Here is a 12617-nt window from a genome sequence, read left to right on the forward strand (position 1 = left end):
AGGCAAACCAATGCATAACACGCAGAAGTTTAACTGTGTCTGGTCAGTAAATCATGACTATGAACAAAACTGAGTAGGTTTCTGCACTGTAACAAGGCGCGATATCTAGAAACTGTTTTCAGAATTTCCATATACAGTTAAATTCCCTCCGAACTATGACAGGAGTTTGATACGGTTAGCAGACGTGATAGACTGCCAATGTTAAATACTGCAGCCATTCAGGAACCTGAAGACCTGGACCTGGCGTTACAGCAAAAGGCAGCAGACTACCTGAGAAAGAATGGAAACATGGTACAGCTATGACATAACTGGTGGAGTCCACGGCACAGACATCATGCAGCAAAATGTCTCATAAGTAGTGGTGTGAAACGGGCAATAGCTTGGTGGTTACGGCACTGCAAGGGGTTCTTGCAGAGACGGCTCACTTATTCGTTAGAAAAGGAAGTGACTCAGGACCTATCCGGGCTCTGACTCCGTAAGGACAACAAGCCCTAAGTGCCGTAGTGGCATTCTTTAGACATTTGGCGTAAAACCAGAACGCCTCTCCCTGTATTTCTTCTGCCAAGCTTCCACTCCCGGAACTCCGCGCTTCTACGGACTGAACACACGGCACAGCCCGGTATCAAAGACGAAGAGGCACTTCCGATTTCAACCAGAAACATTTCTCTTATCACTCCGTCTCTACCTTTCACTTACCAAAAGGCACTTCCCAGCCTCCAGAGGCGGCGTGCAAAGCGTGCGCATACCTTGAGAGCTCCGGGAAAGAAACCCAAACACATAAATGCAGGGCCTACAGGCAGAGGAGGAGGGCCCACAGCTGTTCTAACCCCCTCACCCTCGAACAAACGCCCCCATTCCGGCTCGCTTGCCCTCGGCCCGCCGCCTTTGCCTCGCCGGGCGCGGAACGGGCCCCTCCTCCCGGGCTGCGGCCGGCCGCGGCAGCCCGCCGCCGCGCTGCGCCTGCCCGCCGAGGGCCGACGAGCGGAAGCAGCTCGGCGGCCGCCATTTCCTCGCCCTTCTCGCGGAAGGACCGCCCCTCCGCCGCCGCAGCCGAGGCGGGGGGGTGTCGCGCCGCCGCCGCCGCCATGGGGTCCCGCCCACCGCCGCCGGCGCAGCGTTACAAGGGCGGCTGGGCTCCTCCTCCTCCTCCTCCTCCTCCTCTCTCTCCCGCCGCCGGCATGCCGAAGCTGAGCAAGGAGGCCAAGCAGCGGCTGCAGCAGCTCTTCAAGGGCGGCCAGTTCGCCATCCGCTGGGGCTTCATCCCCGTCGTGCTCTACCTAGGTCAGCGGCGGGGCTGGCGCTCGGCGGCCGTTGGGGAGGCCGAGGGCGCGGGCGGGGGGGGGGGGGGGGGGGGGTTGGAGGAAGGGCATGTGCGTGGGGGAGGGGCGCCCCGGCGCGACACGGGCGCTGCGCCTTCACCGCGCATGCGCCGGGGGAGGGGGGGGGGGGGGCGCGAGGCGGGCGAGCGCTGAGGGCCCGGCGGTGTCCTGGGGGGCGGGGGGCTTGCCCTTGAGTGAACGGCGAGGCAGTAGGTTTATGTTTGTTGTGTTTTGGGTTTTTTTGTGTGTGTGTGTTTTGTTGTGGTTTTTTTTTTCTTTAAAAAGGATTTCCAGCCCCTTTCCGTTCCTGGAGGCTGTTCCCGCGCTGGGAGCGCGCCTTGAGCCTGCGTGCCCTGTGAGGGGAGGGCCGCGGCAGGCCGGCGGAGCGGGCCCCGCTGGGGAGCGGGCCGGAGCAGCTTAACAGCACACGGAGCCGCGACTTAATCGTGCCTCAGTGACTGGCTGCTTTAGTAGGCTAGCCTCGGTGTTTGTTGCGGTAGGGAGTCAGGGTGTGAGGAGAGAGCTGCCTGCGGCTGGGAGCTCTGCTTCGTGGCACCAAGGGGGTTGCCAGCCCCTGGTTGAGGCTGAATTTGCACCTAGGTGCAGGCTACAGTCTCTCCCAAAATGGCGTGGCTCCCGTTTCCGAAACTGCTGTGGGGCACTCGGGGATGCCTTGATGTCATGCCTGGCACCCAGGATGTATCTTGCTTTCTCCTGTCATGGGGCTGGGTAGACATCGCTACCACATGGTAGTTCTCCCGCTGAGCTTGGGCTGTATGCCATCAGCTGTCTTCGTTAAAGAGCCTGACCTACATAAGATATGCAGGCGTGCAATAGGCCTGACGCTTTTGTTCACTTCTTCTGTGGCAAGGGGGCCCAGGAAGGCTGATCCCCGCAGTTCGTCTGGCTTACTCTCTGCCCCAGCTCTCTAGAGCCTTTTGGGAAAGGCATCTAAAACGGGCAGGCACCTTGGCCTCAAATGCAAACATGAAGGAGGGTTGGGAGTGTGATGTGTTTACAGTCAAAGCTGATAGGTTGTTTTGATTAATTGAGGGGAATGCAGTGTCCAATTTGAAGGGCTTTGATTGTTCACATAATAGATAACAATCGGGAAAAAGTTGGTCTCTTCAACAATTACATATAAGCTTTAACAACTACAAACAGTATGGAAAAACTAATTGGCAGTATTAGGCTTCAAGTTAAATTACATTTCAATTTTTAGTTTGTCAGTTATTTTAAGTTCATAATTTGGGAGTGGGAATTTCAGCAGGGTTTTGTGAACTAATTTTGTTCTTGCTGAAGTCTGGTTTTGATTTTCCTTTTACAGCAGTATCTAGGAATATGGGAAAGATGCAACTAGTTCTGAGGGATACCAGAGGAAATTAAATAAGTTGCTTCACATCATATAAAGCCATCTTACTGTGTTTACAGTTGCACTAATATCAGGGTGCGTAGTATATTTCTGTTGTGTAGCAGTGATAAACTAAATTGTAGTAGTTTAACTTCATACCTCCAGAAAATAAGTGTGCTGTTCCACATCTACATTGTCTTCTTATACATTTGTCTGCTGTAATGAAAGGACATTAAGTGTAAGCAGATGGGAAGAGGATGTGCAGGTGCCACCTTTCCTTGCCATAGACACTTGGAGGTGGCATGCACTCAAAGTCTGTAGAATTGGAAGAACCTCTTTTGTACTGGGATTACATTTGAATCTGGGAGGGAAGGTGTGATACAGTGGAAGGGCAAGAGGCTACGCAGCCCTTGGTTTCACTGATTCAAGGTAAATTTTATATTGACACCTGTGTAGATGAAATACACTTTAAACTAAAAATGGACAAGGAAACTTTCAGAAATTTGAGCTTCTAATTTTCTCTGAAAGGCTTTCTAGGTTAGGATGGGATGCTTAGGGGATGTACAAGGGACCTGGTATGTGAATTTGCAATTATAGGCCATTGGTCTGGGTTTTTTTGTTGTATTTTTCTTAAACTCGGTTTGAAGCAGATGCCTCTGTTTTAAGTAGGTAAATTAGACCACTGCAGTTTTGTTAAACCTGGGTTGCTTATTTAAAAGTACTAGGGGGTGGGGGTGGGGAAGCCAGAAGCATTCACATAGAGTGTGACTCCTAATACAACTTCATAAATTTTTAAGCAATTTTGATGGACAGTGTGGCAGCCAAAGAAAGTGGGTCAGGATGTTTAACAGTCTCAAATCACACAAGGTTACCTTCAAAGAGCTAACCCAGTGCCCATGAAGTTAATGGAAGTTTTTGCATTAACCTTCATGGCCTATGTTTCAGGCAAGCTGACATTAATTATTTATTTTCTGTAAATGAGGGGAATGATATATTTTTCATATAACATCCATTTCTAGCTAGCGAGTGTAGGAGAGGATGTGTTGAACAGTGTATGAATTGTGTGATTCTGCTTCAAGACTTTTAATTTATAATCCAGCAGGCAAAGATACTCATACACTGAACCTTCAATTGCTTCTCTAGCATACATTTGCTTTAGTGAATTAGCATTTGAGTCATTAGCTGGGGATGAGCTTTTTGTAATTAACTTTCTCTTCATTTTCCTGGGTGTTAGTAGATTGACAAACATCTTGTTTCTTTGCAAGCTTTAGAACTAGGTAGTTTTTCAAAAAGTGCCAGTAAAAATAGAAGATTTTGGGTTCGATTGATTTAACATTTAGAATTCTGTCATCCTGTATTGAGTGAACTGTTACTGAAATATTACTTTTAAGTTTTGCATCAGATGTCGTTGCAGAACATTGCCTGTTAGGACTCGAGGTGCTCACTTATACCAGTTGTAGGTGTCACTGTGTGCACTGCCTTACTAGGTTGCTTTCTGAACAACATTTAAAATCTGCATGTTTGCGTGTGTGTGTAGGTATGTATGTCTTAATCTTTGGGGTAGATAACTTCCTCCATCTCATGTAGCTAGTTGTCCCTGAATCTTAAGTCAGATAAAGATGCAGGTAAGAATTAAAAAAAATAAATAATAAAACTGTACATGTGTATTTATTTTATCTGCTTTCTAACCCTGACAAGAATGTGCAATTTTTATTCAGATTAGTACACAACTTCATGAATCACAGTTCTCTGCTCAGTAGGTTTTCTTTTTTATTGCAATTTAATGGGCTGGAATAATTTGATAGTTATTTAACTATGTCGGAGTCTGCACATACATATTTTTATATATATATGTAATGTATGTTTCGCTTCAGGTTTTAAGAGAGGTGCAGATCCTGGAATGCCTGAGCCAACTATCTGGAGGTATGTATGGGTTCCAGATGCACATGCAAACCCGCTGCAGATAGTTACTGTTTGGGGTGTTATCTCTGGACAGCAACAGTTGTGACGGTTGCTTTCATCCATTGTTTTTATTTGTTTAGGGTGAAAGCATAGCTGGTTGTGGTTCTTGTTTCTTTAGAAATCTAAAAGAGAAGACAGCAAAATACAAGTTCTTAGGAGGGCCTTTCTCTTAATCTTTCATGGCTTTTAATATATGGGACTTCCTGTACCTTTTGAGTGGCACCTGCCCTTCTAATCTGTTGTAGAGCCAGTTTCTGCAAGTTTCTCAGCTTTCTAGCATGAATTTGAAACAAAACCCCGTTTCCTTCTGCCTTTGCAAATACAGTAGTAACACTGCATAAAAGCTATATGAAATAAAGGGCTCTATCCTTCAGTATCGGTCACAGTCATGAAGCAAAGTGCATTTGCTCATGTTGCCTCTTTCTTGTGGGACTGTTTGTTAATGTCATGGCATTAATAATACTTGAATGCTTGTGGCATTTGAGTTTTATTGGAGGGTTTCCATGGGTCAAACTAATTAAAGTTTTGAAGAAAGTGTGACTCTCTTATTGTTCTTGAAATAACTTTGGTTACCATGCAGAACCAGGTATTCCTAAGACGAATAATTGATGGACTGTATGTATTGTTTGCAAAGTCATATATTAACTCTTCTAGCTTCACATGGTTAGAATGTGTAGAAATCCCATTTTTAGGATTCAGCGATTCAAGGGAGCTACTTTTAATATGAAAAAAAGTGTCAAGATCATGTTACAATTTCAGTAAAATCTTCTGGTATCTTAAAAACTAACTTGCTGGAGTTGTTTGTTTGCTGACAGTGTTTCTATGTTTAGCTTCACTAGAAGTTTGAGACTTTTTCTTGGTCCACTGAGTGTGTGTCTGCACAACGTAAAGTATGTATTTCACACCAGAGTGGATGTACATAGATACCAGAAGCATGTGTTTGGTCTAATCTGAAGCTTACAGATGCTCTTTTTTCTGAGCACATGTTCATGTTCTGTAGGCTTAAATTTTATTTTAAAGGTGGCATTATTTCAGTATGTTGGGGGCTAGCATTTATTCTATACATTTACAGGGCTGTTCCTCCATACTTGTGTTTTACAAATATCCATTTAAAAACAACTACATGCTGCAAATCTGACTTTCATTTCCTCCCCCCTCCCCTTTCAGTCTACTTTGGGGATGAAGGATGTGGCGGTCCTGTTCTAGAACCAGCTGATGGACAGAGAAAGTGTCTGAAGATACATACATTCCAGAGGATGAGGCGGACACTTGCACCAGGTGGCTCAATCGGCTTGCTAATGACATAGGTTGTACATACAACAAAATGGGGTTTATATGGACCTAACTTATTTGCATTACAGTGTAATTAAATAAATATTATTTGAATGGATACACATTGTTTTTAAGTCTTTACATAAGTATAATGTAGTAATTTCTTTATTACAGAAAGGATGACCCATTGTGTGGGTTTTTGTTTTGTTGTGCTTTTTTTTCCAAAATATGGTGACATTCAGCCCCCATATTTATCCCTGTTATGAAGGTCTTTTGGATTAAGATTCTTCTTTATCTTCACAGTAACCAGAAAACTGAACTAATGTTTTAAATACTTCAGATTCTTCAAAGATTTCTTGCCCAAATATTGGTCCATAACCTCTGCAGCTGGTCACTATGCTGACCTGGTGTGGTGTGGTGGTGGTTTGTTTTTTTTTTTTTTTTTGTCCCCCTTCCTCTTGAATTTGTTCATGTCTGGATACACTAAGGATTGAAAGACGTATATGTTTTTTCCTAGCACAGTCAGATAGTAAAATGTATACTTTTCTGCCAAATTTACCTTTTAAACACTATGTACATTTTCCATAATTTGGGATGGGGTAAGAGGACACAACAAAAGTGCTGTGTGTGTATATGCGGTTACAAGTGGTGTTCCCCAGGTCTCAGTTTTGGGGCCAGTTCTCTTTAATGTCTTTGTCAATGATCTGGATAAGGGGATCGAGTGCATGCTCAGTAAGTTTGCTGATGACACCAAGTTGGGAGGGAGGGTTGATCTGCTCGAGGGTAGGAAGGCTCTACAGAGGGATGTGGACAGGCTGGATCGATGGGCTGAGACCAATTGTATGAGGTTCAATAAGGCTAAGTGGTGGGTCCTGCACTTGGGTCACAACGACCCCATGCAGCGCTACAGGCTTGGGGAAGAGTGGCTGGAAAGCTGCCCAGCAGAAAAAGACCTGGGGGTGTTGGTCGACAGCCGGCTGGATATGAGCCACCAGTGTGCCCAGGTGGCCAAGAAGGCCAATGGCATCCTGGCTTGCATCAGACATAGTGTGGCCAGCAGGAGCAGGGAAGTGATTGTCCCCCTGTAGTCGGCACTGGTGAGGCTGCACCTCGACTACTGTGTTCAGTTTTGGGCCCCTCACTACAAGAAAGACATTGGGTTGCTGGAGTGTGTCCAGAGAAGGGCAACAAAGCTGGTGAAGGCTCTAGAGAACAAGTCTTGAGAGAAGTGGCTGAGGGAACTGGGGTTGCTTAGCCTGGAGAAAAGGAGGCTGAGGGGAGATCTTATCGCTCTCTACAACTACCTGAAAGGAGGTTGTAGTGAGGTGGGTACTGGTCTATCAAGTAACTAGGGATAGGATGAGAGAAAATGGCTTCAAGTTGCACCAGGGGAGGTTTAGATTGGATATTAGAAAAAATTTGTTTCCTGAAGGGGTTGTCAAGGATTGGAACAGGCTGCCCAGGGAAGTGGTGGAGTCACAGTCCCTGGAGGTGTTCAAAAAACATGTAGATGTGGTGCTTAGGGGCATGGTTTAGTGGGCATGGTGGTGTTAGGTTGATGGTTGGACTTGATGTCTTAAAGGGCTTTTCCAACCTAAATGATTCTATGATTCTATATAGTGCTCTTATAATAAGAAGAAGTTACTAATGTGTAACTGAAGGAAGAAAACCAGTACATTAAACAAGGTGGATGCTTTATTTTTCCTCCAAAGTCTTGCTCTTTGGAATATTGTTGGTTTGGCTTCAGTTGGTTTTCTCGCTTTTAACACTGAGATTCGAGTACTGAAACGGCAGCTGCTTGGTTTCTGTTAAATAGAAGCTGCATTGGGTAGATTACTCTCTCTCTCTAGAACTGTACAGGATAGTTTGTATCTATGCAGTAATTTAAAAAAAATGTTTATTGGCTCCAAATTATCATTGCAACAAGAGTATTGTAGATTTCAGATTGGCTTTTTTTTTTGTAACCCCATAGATTTTCAGACTGTTTTTACATTAATTAAATTTTTAAGGAACAGGAGACTCCTCAGCTTCTCATCTGCTATGAAGATTCATGGTAAAATGTTACTGTGTTTAAGGGCAGATGTGACTGGAAAGAAAATGAGAAATGAGCCAAGAGAAAGAAATTAAATTGAAAGGCAAGAATTGGGAAGAAAAAAAATAAGTGGGAAACATTTATGAGAGCTAATGCAAACCAGCATGTTCCTTAAAATTCCACTAATCATGGTAATTAAATCAAATGTCATGAAATAGTGGAATAGCTAATGATAATAGACTGCTGACAGGGGAATAGAGCAAGGACTGAATGCAGAACACTTCTTGTGACCCTATATCCTGTGCTAGTGCAGCTTTTCTGGTGCCTTTTTTCTTATGGTAACTTGAGATTAATGTAACCGCTCATATGTCTTAAATTATGAAAGGACTTCAAATTCTGATCCTTTTTCTTGACTCCTAATTACAATAATCTGTTGGTACTTGATAGTGGTTTTAATCATGATCAGGAACATTTTTCTTCTGTTGAATCTAGCAGAATAACCTGAGATAGTCAATACTAACAGATATGGTATTCAGTGTGAAGTAACTCAGATTTCTCAAAATCAGATTTTGCATTTCACGAGGGTATACAATACCCAAAATGCAGCAGTGGGTGGGTGGACCCAAACACCTGCAGAAGTGTATTTCATATGCTCTATTGTGTGTCAGACATTTGGGGATGTGGTTTGTGGGTCTTAACTACCACATGGTTGCTCTGGCTGCTTTCCAGGAATAATAGTATTTGGCAAGAGGTAGAGAAATAGGGAAGTGTTTTTGTCTCTTTCATTAAGTTTTACATAAGCGTGGATGTGTCAAGCACAGGCCAGATTCTGTGATGTCAACATGCTGAAAATTTCCCTTAAAAGCAGTTGTAGCTCTGTTTTTTTGAGACTTGGAATTACTGGATAAATACTACTTGTGCATTTTTACTTTTAAAATTTCACTGTAAGCACATTGGATAGCAAATTTTTGGTAATTCACTGCTATTGTGGAAATAAGTGAAATTCTTGTTCTCTTAAAAATAATCAAGTATGGTTCAGGAAAGTCGTTAGTATAGTACCTCTGGGTTTTGAAATTGAGGAAAAAAGAATGTCTTTCATAGTACATTCAAGTCAAGTTAAATTAAATGCCAGTATTATGTAGTATAACATTTTTCTTTTGTACAGCCAGACAGTGTTTCATTCAGTATAGTTCTGTCCTGGTTTCAGCTGGGATAGAGTTAATTGTCTTCCTAGTAGCTGGTATAGTGCTATGTTTTTGAGTTAGGTGGGAGGGGACACAGGCAAAAGACAGCTGACCCAAACTGGCCAAAGGGGTATTCCATACCATGTGATGTCTAATATATAAACTGGGGGGAGTTGGCCTGGGGGGGATTGCCACTTGGGGACTAACTGGGCGTAAATCGGTGGGTGGTGATCAATTGCAATGTGCATCATTCATATATTCAAATCCTTTTATTGTTACTATTGTCACTTTATTAGTATTATCATTATTAGTTTCTTCTTTTCTGTTCTATTAAACTGTTCTTATCTCAACCCACGAGTTTTACTTCTCTTCCCAATTTTCTCCCCCATTCCAGTGGGTGGGGGGAGGAAGTGAGTGAGCAGCTGTGTGATTTTTAGTTGCTGGCTGGGGTTAAACAATGACAAGCTTTCTCTAACTAGAAGGTGAGTAGAACTCCTTAAATAAACACTCTTTTTTTTATCCCCTGGAAAAAATAGAATAAGCATTAATCATAAGTCTTGGTAATTAATTGGAAGGTAGCAAAAAATGGAATTGGAGAAAATTTTTTTCAAGTTTAAAAAATGAAGGAATCTTTGGTAGCAATGTCTTGAAATTACTTCGCAGTTGCTGTCATTTTCACAAAATTCAGATGTGCTTGTAAGAGCAGATCAGTGCTGTGTGAAGTTGTATGTGAAACAGAGTCCTATGAAGATTCTTAATTTCCCTAAGTAACTTCAGCAAATATGCTAGTTTTATCAAGACTTTTTTTTGGTGGTGTTCAGTAGAAGATGGCAGGTGTCTGGAGTAAAGTGGAGGGACTCTCATGTTTGTCAAGGCTGTGGGCTAGGGACTTGAAGTTAGGTGTTACTTGTTCAAAGTGTTTTAATCTCTAATTTTTGCTTTTCCATCTTTCAGTGAAACCTGAGAAAGTTTTACTTTACTGTTGGATGGGAGACACTTAAAAAAGAACAAACATGAGCTCCCCTGCTTGACTTTGATCTCTGTCAAGTGGATTGGTGGCTTCTGCAGCCAAGTATGGATTCTTCCCTGTAGTGGGGTTTGTAAACCTGTCCTGCAAGACCACTTAGGGACTCTTGGTGTTGGAATAAAGTCGATGAGTGTAGTTTACTGAAGATTGAGCTGTGACTTTCACAGCTGAGCTCAAGGCTACAGTCTGAGATGCGGGAAGCAAAATCATTGATGCCTTTCTGTGTGCTTTGAAGATTGTACTAACTTCCAGGTATCCAGCTGATCTTACCTGGAGATAGATAGGAATTGTTTGCTGTGTGCCTTGTGCCTCTGAAGTGGAGGTGGAGTGTGCTTGTGGTTGCCTTCGTGTCAGGGGAATACCTCAGGTCAGGAGGCTGTTGCTGGAGCCGGCTGTACCTGGTGACAAACAATTGCGCAAGGGGCCGGGAGAATGTTTCCGCCTGGATCCATCTTAGGAAGATGAAAGGTTGCCATGCTCACTATGCTGCTTGCCAAATATGAAGCCATCTTGAGGATTTTAATGCAAGAAGAATGCGCTGTTCTCCATTTTGAGTGACCTGCAGTCCCATGCCCGTGGTCCTTTCATGTCAGGAAGACAACGTTTCTCCTTGTCAGAAGTTGCTGCTCTGCCTTTCAGCCTCCTCCTACAGGAGTGACAGTGGCAGCAGTGGCTTTTGTTTGGTCTCCAAGGAGGGTATCTGTGAACAAGTGATTGTCCTTAACCCAGGACTGAAGAAATGGGCTGTTTCTCCTCTTCCAGCCAGACTGTTTGTGAAATGCTAGCGAAGTGTCGGGAGGTTATGATGGGCAAGGAGCAATGTGGTATCCCGTCTTCTGAATATCTTGTTCACTGGCACACTGACCACAACAGCTGGTGGTGGTTTTGCCATGCAGGAACAATTTCTGTATTTTTCTATCATTTCTATATTTTCTTAAAACTGCCTCTCCCCTCATTGTATTCAGCTGGAGTCAGAAGATCTGTTATGACCTGGTACTATCGAGTGATCATGGTGGGCAGCAACTCTTCAGCCCTCAGTTGTGACAGCCCCTTTAGCAAAGCATCTCCTGCATGCTCAGCTTTGAGGAGCTGCCCTTGGCTGTGGGCATAGCAAACAGTGCAGAGGGAGACAGACATTGGGCTAAGACGGGGAGGAAGGAGGGAGGGAGAAAGTTAGGGTACTGAAAAGACAGTAAAGACAAGAAGGTCATTCAGAAGAAGAATAAAGAGTAGGAAAAATGGACAAGGTTTTTAAAGGTGAAAAGGAAGTAAGAAATGAGAAAAAGGCGTGCACATCAGAGAAGGAGCCACGGAGTCCTGGTGTGTGATGCTGAGGGAGTCTTGTAAGTTTGGTGGTTTTCTTGGTCTTGGTGTGTGGACTGGGGGTCTCCTGGTAGTAGGGTGTGAAAAATTGGTCTGTTTAGTGCCATCACTAAAGAAGGGGGAAAATAAAAGATATTTGGCTTTCAGTATAAATTTGTTCTTAATAAGTTAATCTACAAAGGAACCTACTTGTTTGCTCCAAAAACTTTTCGAGGCCTGGCCAGCTGTGAGGTAAAAATGAAGCTGACAGGAAATTTGGAACAAGTATTTAATTCTGCTACAAATTCTTGGTGTAGACATGGCTGGTATAAAGTCACTGCACTGTATCTCATCAGAGTTACAAACAGAGGGTACGTGCTTTTTTTTCTTGAATTAATTCATCAGCAAAAGTCACATTAACTTAAACCTACAGCCTTCAAATGTGAATTCTGCAAATCAAAGCAATGTTCATAGTTTTGTCACAACGGGCCCCTGTGTTGGCAATGTATAAAACCTGTCCTTCGCTTCTTTGTACAGCTGTCTTCCAAAATGCCCTTAGGTGGCAAAGTGCTTCTTAATTTGTATTTTTATTGCATTGTGTTGTAAGTGAAACAGGGATCTAACCCTGGATATTTTTTGAATTATTTCATTACAGTCTTGGAATTCAAGCTATGATGATACTGATGGTATATTTGGAAATAAAAGCTCATTACATCTATCCTCACCATGGGAATAGAGACCACATCCTGGTTAAATGTCAAATGACTAATTTAATTTTTACAAGTGACTACTTAATTGCAATTTTTAAGTACTTTTCCATGATGGTGTACAATGCAAGAGCTGTTTCTTGGTTAAGCTTGTGGGTTATGTGCATTGTTTCTTGGTTATGCTTATGTTAATTCAGGATTAGGGGCTGGGTAAGACAGAGGGGATGCTTATCTGCTAAGTGGAAAAGGGTATTTACTCTCTGATTATTTCTTCTGATTAAGAAATCAATTCCAAGTTCCTATTGAAAATAAGAAGTTCGAGCAAGTGCAAAGCAGGGAGCAGTTACTAGACTGGGAAGTGAGATAAGCCCAGATTTCCAGTTGTGTTCCAATTCTGTTTTTCAGGCTCCAGTTTAGTCTCATAGAGATCCCTGAAATGGTGCAATTTGTGACAGTGCAAC

At 43.3% G+C, this 12617-nt stretch overlaps 1 protein-coding gene across 1 annotated transcript; it reads left to right on the forward strand.

Moving 5' to 3' along the window:
• The first annotated feature begins 1075 nt into the window (after positions 1-1075).
• TOMM7 (translocase of outer mitochondrial membrane 7) lies at positions 1076-12193 on the forward strand. The gene is made up of 3 exons (XM_049798553.1): positions 1076-1281; positions 4545-4593; positions 5800-12193. The coding sequence occupies exons 1-3, from the start codon at positions 1086-1088 to the stop codon at positions 5813-5815; spliced, it is 261 nt and encodes an 86-aa protein (XP_049654510.1). The 5' UTR covers positions 1076-1085; the 3' UTR covers positions 5816-12193.
• Positions 12194-12617: the final 424 nt, after the last annotated feature.

This window comes from Accipiter gentilis, chromosome 4, assembly GCF_929443795.1.
Source record: "Accipiter gentilis chromosome 4, bAccGen1.1, whole genome shotgun sequence".
NCBI lineage: Eukaryota > Metazoa > Chordata > Aves > Accipitriformes > Accipitridae > Astur > Astur gentilis.

Excerpts from the sequence above, each read along its gene's own strand:
- TOMM7 (XM_049798553.1), top strand. The coding sequence starts at position 1,086 with ATGGGGTCCCGCCCACCGCCGCCGGCGCAGCGTTACAAGGGCGGCTGG. Across the intron at positions 1,282-4,544 it reads CCCCGTCGTGCTCTACCTAG|GTTTTAAGAGAGGTGCAGAT; the intron begins GTCAGCGGCGGG and ends GTTTCGCTTCAG.